At 42.8% G+C, this 15,070-nt stretch overlaps 1 protein-coding gene across 1 annotated transcript; it reads right to left on the bottom strand.

Moving 5' to 3' along the window:
* Positions 1-4,895: 4,895 nt before the first annotated feature.
* LOC149033570 (uncharacterized) lies at positions 4,896-14,809 on the bottom strand. Its single transcript, XM_089176770.1, has 3 exons — positions 10,262-14,809; positions 8,749-9,905; positions 4,896-5,808 (listed from the first exon to the last, which is right to left on the bottom strand). The coding sequence occupies exons 1-2, from the start codon at positions 10,863-10,865 to the stop codon at positions 9,763-9,765; spliced, it is 747 nt and encodes a 248-aa protein (XP_089032896.1). The 5' UTR covers positions 10,866-14,809; the 3' UTR covers positions 4,896-5,808; positions 8,749-9,762.
* Positions 14,810-15,070: the final 261 nt, after the last annotated feature.

Raw genomic sequence — 15,070 nt, 5'->3', positions numbered from 1 at the left:
ATATTTTTAAGGGTCGACGCTGTAAAAAAACCATTAGAAGCACCTTACGAAGGTCCATACGAAATTATACAAAGACTTACAGATAATATCTTCAAAATTAACTATAAAGGAAAACATATAAATGTATCTATAGAAAGACTAAAACCAGCGTTTGTCGAAAAAGATTGCAATACCGATTCGTATGTACCAATTAAAACTTATTAAGTTAGGATAGAGATAATGCAATATTTTTATATATCTTTATATATTTTTATATTTTTATATTTTTATATGCTTGTAAACATCTATAATTTTAAGTTTCGCATTTTATGTAATAAGAAAAATGCTCCGAAGGGAGTAATGTAGCGGTACGACCGATGGTCGCGCCATCTAAGTTACTAGAAGGCTAGGGAACCACGCTAGCAAGTGTGGTCACCAGACGAGTACAGTCTGTGCGTAGCCGTTGAGAAGTGTACAACTAAGAAAAGCAAGTCGCATCCTAACAATAAAAATCATAAAACAAAATTCAGTCTAATATTATCTTTACTATAGAGAAACCCTCTACAAGTGATACAAGTACAGCGCCACCTCGCGGATCTGAAATATATATGTGGCGTCTCGCATGTGGGGAACAAGGTTAACGGAAAAGGTTGATCTGGAGATTTACGCGATAGTCGTCAATTAAAGTAACAAAAATATATAAATTTATTAACAAGATACAACTAAACTCTTGGACGCCATATATAGGACTAACTTACATTTCGACCGTTACGTTCAACTTGGGTTTAGTTAGTCTAGTACCCGCATAGGGAGGAAGGGCGCCAGTGTGCCGCGTCGATACACTAGGCACGTATCGCCACAACCACTCCCTCCCTAACATTTAACCTATCTTATTCTTAACAATATGTACAGTCTTTGAGGTTAATAATCTTTGGTACCTAATAAGTTTTAAATTGCACAGTTTTCTTTTCTTGTAGGTTTTCAAAAAACGCTGGTTTTAAACGTTCTGTAGACATATTTGTTGCTATTCCTTTGTAATCTATTTTAAAAACATGATCTGTCAGTCTTTCTATTATTGGAAATGGTCCTTCGTATGGTGCGTCTAATGACTTTTTCATTGCGTCTACTCTTACAAAAACATGGGTGCAGCTGTACAAGGTTTTGTGTACGAAAGGTTTGCTTTTTATATGATGTGCTGTTGGTACAGGACGTATTCTTCTCATATGTTCTCTGAATTTTTCTATATACATCTGTGGATTATCTGGTAGCTCTTCATTTAGAAAAAATTCTCCGGGAAGTCTTAGCGTTACTCCATATAGCATTTCTGCTGCGCTTGCTTTTAAATCTTCCTTATAGCTAGTACGTAAACCTAATAAAACTGTTGGTAAAATATCAACCCATTCTGTTGAACCGCTACAAATTATAGCTGTTTTGAGAGATCGATGCCATCGCTCTATTATTCCATTTGAAGCTGGATGATAAGCTGTTGTGCGAGTTCTTGTGCAACCTAAAAGTTTAGTCAGTGCATTAAATAATTGAGATTCGAATTGTGTACCTTGGTCTGTAGTAATCGTAACCGGAGCTCCAAATCTAGCGATCCATGTGCTATATAATGCGGTTGCTACTGTGTCAGCTGTTATATCTTTTATTGGAGTGGCTTCAGGCCATCTTGTAAAACGATCTATCATTGTAAGACAATATGTATATCCTTTTGATGGTGGTAATGGTCCTACGATATCTATATGGATGTGTTCGAATCGTCCCTTGGGTACCTCTATTTTTTCCGGAGTGATTTTATTATGGCGTTGTATTTTGCTTTTCTGGCACTTAATGCATGTTCTACTCCATTCTCTGATGTCTGCGTTCATTTTTGGCCATACGAAACTTTTCGCGATGATTCTCTTGGTGTTTCTACCACTGGGATGCGATAAGTTATGGGTGGCATTGAAAATTCTTTTACGTAGACTGTTCGGTACGTATGGACGTATATCATCTTTCTCTATGTCACAATACAGGTAGGAGTTTGAATCGTTTATTCTAATTTTGTACAGCTTCCACATAGGCATGCTTCCCTTTAAAATCTGTTGAAGTTCTTCATCTGTAGTTTGTTCTCTGATGAGTTCTTCAGTGGAGATTATGGTTGGCATGTCAATTTGCTCGATTCTCGATAGCGTGTCTGCTATTTGGTTATTTTGGCCTGTTATATGTACTATTTTTGTTGTAAATTGGCCGATATAATCTAGGTGTCTTAATTGTCTTGGAGTGGCTTTGTCGGATTTCTGGTGAAAAGCTTGAGTCAATGGTTTATGGTCGGTTTGTATAGTTATGTCTTGGCCTTCTAGAAGATGTTTGAAAAATTTTATACTTTTGTAGATGGCCAAAAGTTCTCGATCATAAGTGCTATATTTGAGTTGAGCTTTTTCGAGTTTTCTAGAGAAAAATCCGAGAGGTTTCCATTCGTCATTTTCCAATTGTTCCAAGACAGCTCCAATCGCCTTGTCTGAAGCATCAGTTGATAATCGTAGTTTTGCGTTTTCCTTAGGATAGTGTAGCAGTGATGTATCTGATATTTGTTTTTTACATAACTCAAATGCTTCTTCTGTGAGTGGAGTCCATTTTATCGGACGTTTGTCTCTTTTTTTGTTCCAGTTAGTAAGGAGTTTAGCAATATATGAGTTTCTGCTGCTTTTGGTATAAACCTCCTATAGAAATTTAGTATACCTAGAAAACGTCTTAGGTCTGTTATCGTTTTAGGTTTGGGGTAATTCTGAATTGCCTGAACTCGTTCTGTCAACGGTGCAATACCAGCAGAGCTTATTTCAAAACCCAAATACCTGACTTTTTCCTTTGCCAATATGCATTTGTCTATATTTATAGATAAACCGTACTCCTCTAATCTTTTAAATACTGTTTGTAGATGTTGGTAATGTTCTTCTACTGATTTAGAAGCTATTAATATGTCATCTATATAGCAATAACAGTAGTGAAGGTTACGTAATACCGTGTCCATAAATCTCTGGAAAGATTGTGCTGCATTGCATAAACCAAAAGGCATTACCAGATATTCGAATAAACCGAATGGTGTAATTAATGCTGTTTTTTCTCTGTCTTCAGGAGCTATGGGAATTTGATGATAAGCACGAGCGAGATCTAAAACTGAGTATATTTTTGAGCCTTCTAACTGATGTGTAAAGTCGTGTATATGAGGAAGAGGATACCTATCTGGTTGAGTTATACTATTGAGCCTACGGTAGTCACCGCATGGTCTCCATTCTCCAGTTTTCTTCCTTACCATATGTAAAGGACTAGCCCATTGACTTTTTGACGGTTGACAAATACCTTGTTTTAGCATTAATTCGAATTCTTTTTTTGCAGCTTTAAGTTTTTCGGGTGGAAGACGTCTCGCTTTTTCTGTAATTGGAGGGCCTTTAGTTACTATGTAATGTTGAACTCGATGCTTTGTACTATTGGTGAAGTTTGGCTTGGTGATCGCCACGAATTTCCTTAGCAGCTCGTGACATCCACTACTGCTATTGATCGTAGTAATTGTGGGGTGACTGGAATTGCTAATTTCACCTCTGCTAGAAAGTTGCGTTTTGCCATCAATCAATTTTTTATTTTTTATGTCCACCAGTAAATTATAATATCCTAGGAAATCTACTCCCAAAATTGCTCTTGTTGTTTTTGCAACTGTGAACTTCCATATAAATTGTCTACGTAAGCCTAGGTTTATGGAAAGTACTTTTTTACCATACGTATGAATGGTTGAACCGTTTGCAGCATATAGGTTATATTCGCTGTCTAATGTTCTCCTGTCACCAGATGTTTTTGGGATAACAGATATATCAGCGCCTGTGTCTATCAAAAATCTTATTCCGGATATTCTGTCTGGAATTATGAGGCGGCTTTGTCTCTGTGCACCATCTCCAATCGCCTCAATATTAGATGGTGTATCTAGTTTCCCTGTTTTCGCTGATCTGGGCCGGTCCAGTTACAAGGTTTACGACATCTCCATGACTTTTCGCCAAATTTTGCATGGAAATAGCATGGTCTATTCCTATTACGACTCCTAGATCTTGATCTATTCCTGGAATGATAAACTGGTCGATCATATTGTCTGCCATGATATTTACCTCTTACTAAGGTTTCCAGGTGGGCCATTTTTTCTGTGAGCTGTGCCATTTCGTCATGTAGTTTTCTATCTTGTGTTTCGTCTCCCGAGCTTTTGTCAACTATGGTTGCTACCTCATAATGCCCTGTTCTTTCTATTGTTTTATCGGCTAGGGTTGCTAGACGTTCGAGACCAACGTCTTCTACGACTGCTAGTACTTCCTGTATTCTCGTTGGCAATCTCTGTAACCATAGGGTTTGTAGGACTTGGGTACTTACATTGTCTCCTGCTAATAATTTCATTTCTCTTAGCAGAACTGAAGGTTTTTTGTTCTGTAGCTCCAAGCCTGTAAGGAGTTGTCGAAATTTTGATTCTTCCGACGCTGTTAAGCGTGTGATCAATGCCTCCTTTATTTCAGTATATGAATCGTTAGACGTGGTGGCAATTATGTCCGCCACAATTTTCAAGGTCGCAACATCCAAATGTCGGACAACTGCTGCGCTTTTTACGGCATCAGAGCGTACATTATAAGCTGCGAATTCACGCTCTAGCATCATGAACCATAGCGTTGGTTCGTCTCTCATGAAAGGAGCTAATTTAACGCTACGAAATTCGCTTGCCTGTATCTCGGGTCCTTTGTTCTCTGTTCGACTATCTGCGCCATTTTTTGCTGTACCGGTCTTTGTTCCCTGAATTTCCATTTTTTTTCCTTTTTTTATATTCCCGGGTTTCGGCACCAATTATTTATGTGGGGAACAAGGTTAACGGAAAAGGTTGATCTGGAGATTTACGCGATAGTCGTCAATTAAAGTAACAAAAATATATAAATTTATTAACAAGATACAACTAAACTCTTGGACGCCATATATAGGACTAACTTACATTTCGACCGTTACGTTCAACTTGGGTTTAGTTAGTCTAGTACCCGCATAGGGAGGAAGGGCGCCAGTGTGCCGCGTCGATACACTAGGCACGTATCGCCACATCGCACCAGCGCAGTGTCGACACCTCTCGGCCAACAGCGCGCAGCTGTAGCAGCGCGCGCAGGAAACGTGCTGTCATCTCTCGGCCGACAGCACTAACTTACGCAAGCACCTCGTATCGCGGTTCCACAGGGGCATCCGATTGGGCCTGACCACGCCCTTTTGGCTGGCCAGAGCGGAAGAGTGACCACTGCGACCGTTGCTCTCCCCACTTCCGGATGCCTGGATCGCCGTAGCGGTACACACGCAGGAAGAAACACTTCACTTCTGCTTCGTCCATCGCACCGTCCGGTCGCATTCTTCTCATCGCGCTCTCGTGTACAAACTTATTCTCTGTACGTGACCACGTGGCACACCACGCCGACAAATAAAATATCGTCCTACGGGATCAAAGAAATAAACAGAAATTTCTTTCCTCCACACGGAGTTCATTGGCCCATTCCTTGCGTCAGTGCAAACGCACCCTAACGCGCCGAGTAACCTCAGGGAGGGAAATTCCTAAATTGGTGACCCCGACGTGATCCCGAGGACCATCTTCTCAGCACCACGTGCTCTCCACACCACTGGATTCTCAGCACCACGTGCTCTCCACACCACTGGATTCTCAGCACCACGTGCTCGGCAACACCACGTGTTCTGCATCACCACGTGCACATCAACGCCACGTGCTCTCCGGCGCCATCTATCTTCGCGTGAGTACCACGTTCTCCTTTACTACCGGCACCTCTTCGCCTTCTAAAGGAAATAAAAGAGAGAAAGATGCCTATCACACGCGCCGAGGCTTCCCAGCGCGACACCGAACGCCAGAATACGGCACCGGCTGCTACGCCGACCTCCAACGTATTGACCACCGCCTGCACCTGCACCTGCGCCGAGGCCAGCCAGCCCTGCAACACCGGACGCCTACCTGGTCGCCTTCCACCCTTCACGCGTCAATACCCGGCCCTCTGGTTCGTGCAGCTAGAGGCCATCTTCGGGAAATACGGGACGCACTCGGACGACGACCGCTACTACGCCGCCGTAGCAGAGCTTGACCAGCACACAATCGGGGAGCTCCAGGATGTGCTGATGATGCCACCCGCTACCGGCAAATACGAGCAGCTTAAGAAGCACATCATCGCTCGTTTCGGCGACACCGTGGAGAAACGGCTGCAGAAGCTGTTCTCCGGCCTCACCATGGACGACCGCTCGCCGTCTCAGCTCCTCCGCTACATGCGCCACTTCGCCGGCGACAGCGTCAGTGACGACGCCATCAAGGTCCGGTGGCTCGACCTCTTGCCTCCGCAAATCTCTCAGCTGCTGCGACTCCTGCAGACCATGGACCTGGACGAGCTCGCCGCCAAAGCCGACGGCGTCTGCGAGTTCGCGCCGGGCGTCTGTGCCACCCGACGGGGATGCCATCTCTCTCCGCCAGGCACCGTCCTTCTCAGGCCTCCACTCCAGCGGGATAACGGGGACGGGGAACACACGGCAACGCACGCGGTACTCGCCAACCTGACTAGCTCCAACAACCGGATGGCCGATCAACTCAACCGGATGGCCGATCAACTCAACCGGATGACCGATCAATTCCACCAGCTGACCGTCACCCTCGGCGCTCAACCACGCTCTCAATCACGCGCCCGGTCACGCGCAGCCTCGGGGAGCACCGCGCCAGCAAAATCATCCTGGTGTCGTTACCATCGGAAATTCCGGGATAAGGCTCGGAATTGCGTTCCACCATGCAGCTACGAACAGGACGGGGCGTTAAACTAGTAGCGCCGCCGCACAACTTGGCGGTACACGGTGGCGCCGCTCGATCCTTCTCAGACTTCCGCCTCCACGTCCACGAGCACTCGCTCAGACAAGCGATGCTCATCGACTGCGGCTCCGTGGTATCACTCCTGCCGCGCCGCCTGGTTTCCGGACCGCTGTCCCAGGACAGTCTCCAGCTCATCGCGGCCAACGGGTCACCGATCCCCACTTACGGACGACGCCTACTTACGCTCACCCTGGGTCTTCAGCGCGAGTTCCCCTGGGTATTCACCGTCGCCGACGTGCCCGTACCCATCCTAGGAGCAGACTTCCTCAACCACACGGGCCTCCTAGTGGATATTCGCAGGCAACGACTGGTCGACCCGGCCTCTTCCAAGGAATCGACGATGCACTACCGGAAGGCTTCCGTTCACGGGGTCGACGCCATCGCGGGACCCTCGGATCTCCACTATCGCACCGCCTACGACAAGCTGCTCGCTGAGTACGCAGACCTCGCCCAGCCCTCGGAGAGGGGCGCAGCGCTTCAGGGCTCCTCAGTGGTGCATCGCATCACAACCTCCGGAGCGCCTGTCTTCGAGCGACCGCGCCGCCTCTCCGGCAAGCGCTTAGCAGCGGCGAGAGCCACGTTCGACCGCCTCCTGCGTCAGGGGATCATCAGGCCTTCATCGAGTCCATGGGCCAGCCCTCTGCACCTGGTGGAAAAACCCACAGGCGGGTTCCGAGCTACGGGAGACTTCTGTCGTCTCAACGCCATCACGCTTCCGGATCGCTATCCTCTTCCTGTCATCGAGGACCTACTCGAGGATAGCGGTGGCTGCTCGGTCTTCTCGGTACTGGACCTCCAGGAGGCATACTTCCAGATTCCGATGGCCAAGGAAGACATCGAGAAAACAGCGGTCACGACGCCGTTCGGACTGTACGAGTTCCAGAGGATGCCGCTAGGTCTTCGAAACGCATCACAGACGTTCCAGCGGTTCATGGACTCCTTACTCCGGGACCTACCGTTCGTCCGAAGCTACATCGACGACCTTTTCATCCGGTCCGCCTCGCACGAAGAACACCTACGTCACCTACGGATGCTCTTCGACCGTCTACGGGAGGCCGGCCTATCCTACAAGGTGGACAAGGTCCAGCTCGGACTACCCAGCGTCACCATCCTGGGCTACCAGGTCTCCGCCAACGGCATTCGCCCTCCGGAGCGCAAGATCGACGCCATACGGAGCTACCAGAAGCCAACAACACCAAAAGGACTGCGACGCTTCCTGGGCGTCATCAACTTCTTCAGGAGGAGCTTACCACACGCTGCTCACATCCAGGCGCCGCTCAACCAGCTTCTTCGGGGTCTTCCCAAGAGCAGCCGGCGTCCGCTGGTTTGGAACGACGCAGCAGATCGAGCCTTCGAGGACGCCCGACGCAGCCTTGCCGGAGCAGTGGAAACCGCTTTCCTGTCGCCTACTGCTCCTCTTCGACTGGCTACCGACGCATCCAGCACGGCCGTTGGCGCCGCGCTCCTACAATTAGTCAACGGAGACTGGCAGCCTGTCGGTTTCTTCTCGCAGACGCTCTCACCAACGCAGGCTCGCTACAGCACCTATGACAGGGAGCTCCTAGCCGTCTTCCTAGCAGTTCACCACTTCCGGCGTATCCTCGAGGGTCGTCCATTCACCGTACTGACGGACCATCGTCCGCTCACCTTCGCGGCCAACCAACCCTCGGACAAGGCCTCACCACGTCAACAACGTCAGCTGGACTTCCTGCTCCAGTTCGACATCGCGTTCCAGCACGTGGACGGCGCAGACAACGTCGTCGCCGATGCTCTCTCCCGGACAACGGAGGACGCTCCAGCTCCGGATGGGCCAACAAGCGCCACTACGTCTTCGCCGACGCCGCCAACCTCAACCTGCGCCACCATCAGCCTACCTTCGGCACTTAGCCCAGAGGCCATCGCCGCAGCACAGGACAAGGACGACGAGCTCCCAGCGCTCGCAGCACGCACCTCACTCAACCTTCAGCGACTCAACATCGAAGGATTCGAGGTGACATGCGACATACACGACGGGCGAGTACGGCCATACCTACCCCGCTCGCTCCGCACAGCCGCCCAGACTCCAGAGGATCTGAACCGTGCACCGGCTCTCACCACGACACAGCCTTCGGCACCGCCGCCGCCGTCGTCAGCTTCATCGTCCTCACCACTGCCAGCACCTAAAACTCGGCTAGTGACTCGGGACCCACCTCCGGCGTCCAGACCTCTCATCGTCTCGCCACCGCCCTCCGCCAAACCAAGCACCTTCATGCCTAACAGCGGAGCGCCCAGACAGAAGAATCGGCCCAACATCCTCCGCAGAGGTACCTTCCGCCTGCCTCCGGCAGCCGGTCCAGAGGGGGAGTGGCTGTGGCGTCTCGCACCAGCGCAGTGTCGACACCTCTCGGCCAACAGCGCGCAGCTGTAGCAGCGCGCGCAGGAAACGTGCTGACATCTCTCGGCCGACAGCACTAACTTACGCAAGCACCTCGTATCGCGGTTCCACAGGGGCATCCGATTGGGCCTGACCACGCCCTTTTGGCTGGCCAGAGCGGAAGAGTGACCACTGCGACCGTTGCTCTCCCCACTTCCGGATGCCTGGATCGCCGTAGCGGTACACACGCAGGAAGAAACACTTCACTTCTGCTTCGTCCATCGCACCGTCCGGTCGCATTCTTCTCATCGCGCTCTCGTGTACAAACTTATTCTCTGTACGTGACCACGTGGCACACCACGCCGACAAATAAAATATCGTCCTACGGGATCAAAGAAATAAACAGAAATTTCTTTCCTCCACACGGAGTTCATTGGCCCATTCCTTGCGTCAGTGCAAACGCACCCTAACGCGCCGAGTAACCTCAGGGAAGGAATTCCTAAATATATATGAAATATTTGATTCAAATTTTGTATTATCTTAAAGATACATATTTAATAAACATTTTCTGAAATAAAAAAAAAAATATTAAAAACTCCGCCATTGTGACGTCATTCCCGGCGAGCCCTCGGAAAAAAGGTGCATTCGCGTTGACAGCAGAACTCCAAGCAGGATCATCTGAAGTGAAAAAAAAAATACTTGTTTTAGTTAAGGCTTTAAACTAAAAATTATACGAAGGAAAAAAAAGTGAAAATTGGATGTTTGACAGCAGTTTTTACAAAAAAATGCAAAATTCAGTAAAAATTCCGCGGCATTTAAAAAAAAAAATAGTTGTAATTGAAAAAAAAAAATCCTTCGTCCAAGTCCTTGTAAATTGTATCTCGAAGACCTGTTTAAAATTTCATCGAGATCGATCGTGCAGTAGCCTTCGAGAAATCTTGACAACCGACTTTGAAAACATAGTTTTGAGAAAAACACGTTTAAAGTTTTGAGTGACCATAGAACAGGAAAGAAAATTTTTTTTCTTGACTTACATTGAATCGTCGATTCCTGGGCCATAAAGTAATGAATCTGCTGCATCTGCAATGTCCTCGGCCTTCTTTTGTTTCTGTCTATGACGAATCCTGGCTTCACGAGTCTCTTTCGCAGATTTTTTCTCGGCGGCGCAGTACAGTTTTCGTTAGCATTTCGGGCATATTCGTGGGAATTTGGGCCAAGTTTTAAGTCCATACAGTGCATGATTAATAATAATGGTGATGTTCCTTCATTAAAAATGCAAGCAGCAGTCAATGCAGCAATATCAACGATCTTAGAACCAGCTGCAAGTATTTTTGGAGTAATTTTCCAGATCAACTGGTAGTAACTTTTGTTGCTATTTTGTGTAAAACCTCCAACACATCGCTCCAAAAGCTCATCCTTACTCAGATTTTTGTAAATAGGTTTTATTGCAGTCAAAACATCATCTGATAATGGTGTATAATCGTGTTTGAACGATGAAAGAGTGTTTGTTGCTGATGTGCTCGTGAAAGAATCATCATGCTGCTCAGGATTTTTAGGATTGAACGACTGTCTCTGTTTCTTGGGTCGATCTTTTCTACGAGCACCGTCCACTAATTGAGATCTTGAAACTTTAGGCATTTTTTAATATAATTTACTTTGGACACTTATAACCTCAAAATAAACCTCGTGGTTCAACAAGCAATCACCAAATGAAGATGAGAAAAATAACCAAGGACGAATGAAAAATAGGCGAGCAGCTGCTCTTTTATACCTACGGCAAGCGGAGCCCAGCAGGTAGCCTTGAGCGCGCAACTTTAAAAGGCTGTATCTCTGAAACTATTACTCGGATCAAGTTGAAATTGTCGGATAATATTCTAGAGATGTTGTAGATTTTAATAAGCAACAAAAAAAAATCAATTTTTTGAATCCGTGAAACCCATGTAACCCCTTAAGAATAAGGTTAAATATTCTATCTATATGGTTAAATGTTATATCATACATACATTACGCATACAACGCATACAATAAAATACCCTTAAAAAAAACGAACTCTGACGAAAGAAACAATTGAAAACTAAATTTCGAGAGAATTAGACGCCCCTCGCTACAGCCACCGTCACTCACGGTGGCGTCAGACGGGTGACGGAGGCGGAAGCGGCGGGCGTTTCATTCTCTCGAAACTTGGTTTTTGAAGGTTTCACTTCTAACACGTGTGTTTTACGTTTTATTATTGTTGACATATAATACATAACACATTACACAGTAAGCAAGTTCACAATTTAAAGAAATAAAATGAGTTGCTTATATCTTTGATATATCTTTGATATGTTGGATGTATACAGCATCAAATAGTCTTTGTAATGCACAGTCGACATAGAGGCGACATACACTGCCATGGCATCCTCTACACCACACTTCGACCTTGTATTCACCCGGAGTTTAAGTTGGTTCCGCCTGGTGGGAAAAACCATGGCATAAAAACCTCTAAGAGATCGTAAGGGCCAAAAACTAAGACGCTTCCTCTTTCAACTCGCTCCACTGAAAAGGGCGAGCTCCTAGAAAATTACGAATTCCAATAGCGAGCTAAATTTAAATATTTGTTTGTTTTTTTTTTAATCCGTGTAAATACCCTTTTAAGAGATAACTTAGATTTTAATTCTCCATGCTCAGCGTACCAACTTAATACTTTTCATAAACTAAAAGGTGTAAAAACAAGAGATAAACTGCAACAGGGTAATGACCCTATCTCCTTTCAAAATAATGACGAAAATCTTACTATTGTTTTGTTAGGCAATAGCTGCTACTTCTTGATCGTCTATATATTCTTTATATCTGCGGAAATGTCGAAACACTTGAATCACAATTCACAATTTCCAATTGCGAATCGTCTAAATAGAAAATAAGAAATATTGTTGCAAAAGTGATCTATTGAGATTATGCTTGTCTAGTATGAGTAGAAACAATTAAGAAAGAAATATATTGATTGAAAGCTATTTAATGACTTACGATGATCGTTTTCACTATTTCTTACAGTGGACGCATTATTACCCGCAGTAGAGATATTATTCTGCAAATTTAATAACGCCTTCTAGCGTGCACGAAATGCACGAGCACGTTCGGTTGAACTCTTTGGAATCTTCCTTATTGTGTTTTTCTCCTTAATTTCAGACTTTTTGTCTTTGATTAGTGGCATTTGTTAAATTGTTAAATAAATATATATAAAAAAAAATCTTCTGGCCTAAGCGAAAAGCTATGATAAGGTGGAAATGAGAAATAAAACACGTGATTGAACCTATTAGATGGGATAATAAAACCTTATTTGTTTGTTTAAGAAAAGTTTCCCTTCTTTAAAAACCCTAGTTTATATAGTAGAAATATTAAATAAAAATTGAATGTTGTCCAAGTAAATATAGGACAAGTAGCTTACCTTACTTTGACTTCGCCTGTATGCAAATGCAACGACAAAGTCTTATTTATAATTATAATCATTATAATAATAAAAATAAATATAAATAATAGTGTGGTACTTAGCCTTTTTTGTCGAATTTCGACAACTCTTAGTCGCTTATTTTGTTATTTTTTCACAGATTGTCTTAGATGTATCGTCGAAGACGTCCAATAGAGAAATAGAAAGATTTTTTTTTGTAACGGACAAAGTACGCTTTAATCGTATGTGAAAAACCGTTGATGATTACCATAGCAATGCTCTGACGTAGCAACATTACGTCACGACCTTTGTCTTGACACAACACACAACACACACAAAGCTTAGTAGCCAGGAGTGGGGACCACGAATCAAAGATCGAGAATAGGAAAAACTGTATAGCTATATTCTGTCTCATTCTCTCGTAGGCTCAATCCTATATGTTTGTCTCTTTTTCTCTTTTTCCCTACTACAACGTCCGTTCCCCCCTGCTACAGCGTCCGTTACGAAGTCTTCGTTACATTTTTTCAAATCACGCCACTTCTAAAAAAGTTTTCACTTCAAAAAAAAATATAAACAAGATGAACAAATGATATTAATTGAAATTTTACCTGATTATTAATACACTGGAAGAGAGAAATATTAGTGAGCGTTAACTAGAATGTTATCCCATCATTTAAAGCGAATGACTATCGTTGCTTGACTGCGTATCAAAAAAGGTCTTATTAATAATTCATTCCTCCTTAAATCACTACCATCTCCACAAAATCCATAATAATTATCATTTTATATTACGACCTATATTCATTACGTCACTCACAGTTACGGGTTATACAGATTAAGAAATTTTTCTAGTCAATTGATTATCTTTGTCTGCTTACATTGTAATTATTTTTTTATATCAATTACTCATAGTTCCTTCAATCAATGGATATTTCATAAAGTAGATCTTCTTTTAGGATGAATATTAAAAAAAATGTATTTCCTATTAAACAATCCTAGAAATTAGTAGTTTATATTCAACTGTGTTAATAAATCTTATATTATATATATTGTTATTAATACAAAAGAAATTTATGTTCTAGTCTAAAAATGTGGATTTTTAGTTCGATTTTAAGATTACTTAGGCAATAAATATAAGGCTTTAAAGTGTAAGCACTTTATTCTCCATGGAATAATTAATCGTGTTTTATATTAATGCTTCATGGGTAAAACAAATATTATATTCCTTAAAAGTAGAAGATATATATAATTTTCTTTAAAAATAATTAAGTCCACACACTACGTGCACTCAAAATAATCAGAATAAATTAAGAATAAATAACTAATTAAAAATATTTTATCTTATGCTTAGGAATAATATAGCAAAAAAATACACTAAAATTTAAAAAAACCTTAAAATTCCTAAAATTCTTTAAAAAACGACATTAAAAACATATTTAACTGTAATCCTTTTTTTCTGAAAAAAAGCAATCTTTTCCATCAAAGGTTAAGAAAAAATTCCAAAGAACTGTAAAAAGTCATTAAAGTGTCCTGGTTTTAGATTTTTTACAATGCATTAGCATTCTTATTTACTTAATAAATTTAGATTTTTGAAAACTGCGATACAAATATCTCATCTTATAAAGCGATTTATTTTTATGCCACATATCGTTATAAAGTTTCTATTTTTAATTTATTTCATATGTTGTTGAAAAGGTAAACAAATTATAGAAAACCTGCTGCCCGGACAGTTTTAATATGTTGTCTGAACAAACGATCGTGCGTTGTTTTGGAAATCAATGATTGCCTAAATTTAAACAAAATGCTTGAGGCGAGAGAAACATTTTTAATGTTCGGTTTTCTACGTATCGACCGAAGTAAAAATTCAAATTCGAAAAAACAGTTTTTTATGGTTACTGCGTTACCTAAGTTAACTTAAAAAAAAAAAAGGCAAAATAAAATTTATATGCAAGTGAAAATGATGAAGCATATTATACATAACATTGCATACTCTCAGTTGTATTTATATTTTTATAAATGGTAAATATTTTATAGTCACACCCTATTCGTGCCTAGGTGGAAGTGGTGAAAAAGAACGCTATGAAATTTTTAGTTTGATATAATGAACATTAGAGGGCATTCAACGAGTAAAAAATGGTGTAATAATTCAGCTACAATTGAGCTTACTATAATTATTTATTATAATTTATTTTTACAATTATAGAGTAATTTAAAGACCTATCCACAATTTCCGATTAAGATGTACAAAAATAAAATCATAAATAAAACAACAAATTATGAAACAGTAATCATTTTGTTTTTTTAACGTAATTGTTAGTATCCGATGGAAAAATATTATGAAAATGAAAAAAAACGGGTGTGTGTTCCTATATATGTACACAGGTAATTAGTAATAGTACGTTGGCATACCAAAGAA

Source organism: Polistes dominula, unplaced genomic scaffold (genome assembly GCF_049000335.1).
Source record: "Polistes dominula isolate Pdom_NZ unplaced genomic scaffold, Pdom_raw_medaka contig_32, whole genome shotgun sequence".
Taxonomy (NCBI): Eukaryota; Metazoa; Arthropoda; class Insecta; order Hymenoptera; family Vespidae; genus Polistes; species Polistes dominula.
This window is presented reverse-complemented; position numbering and strand designations above follow the sequence as displayed.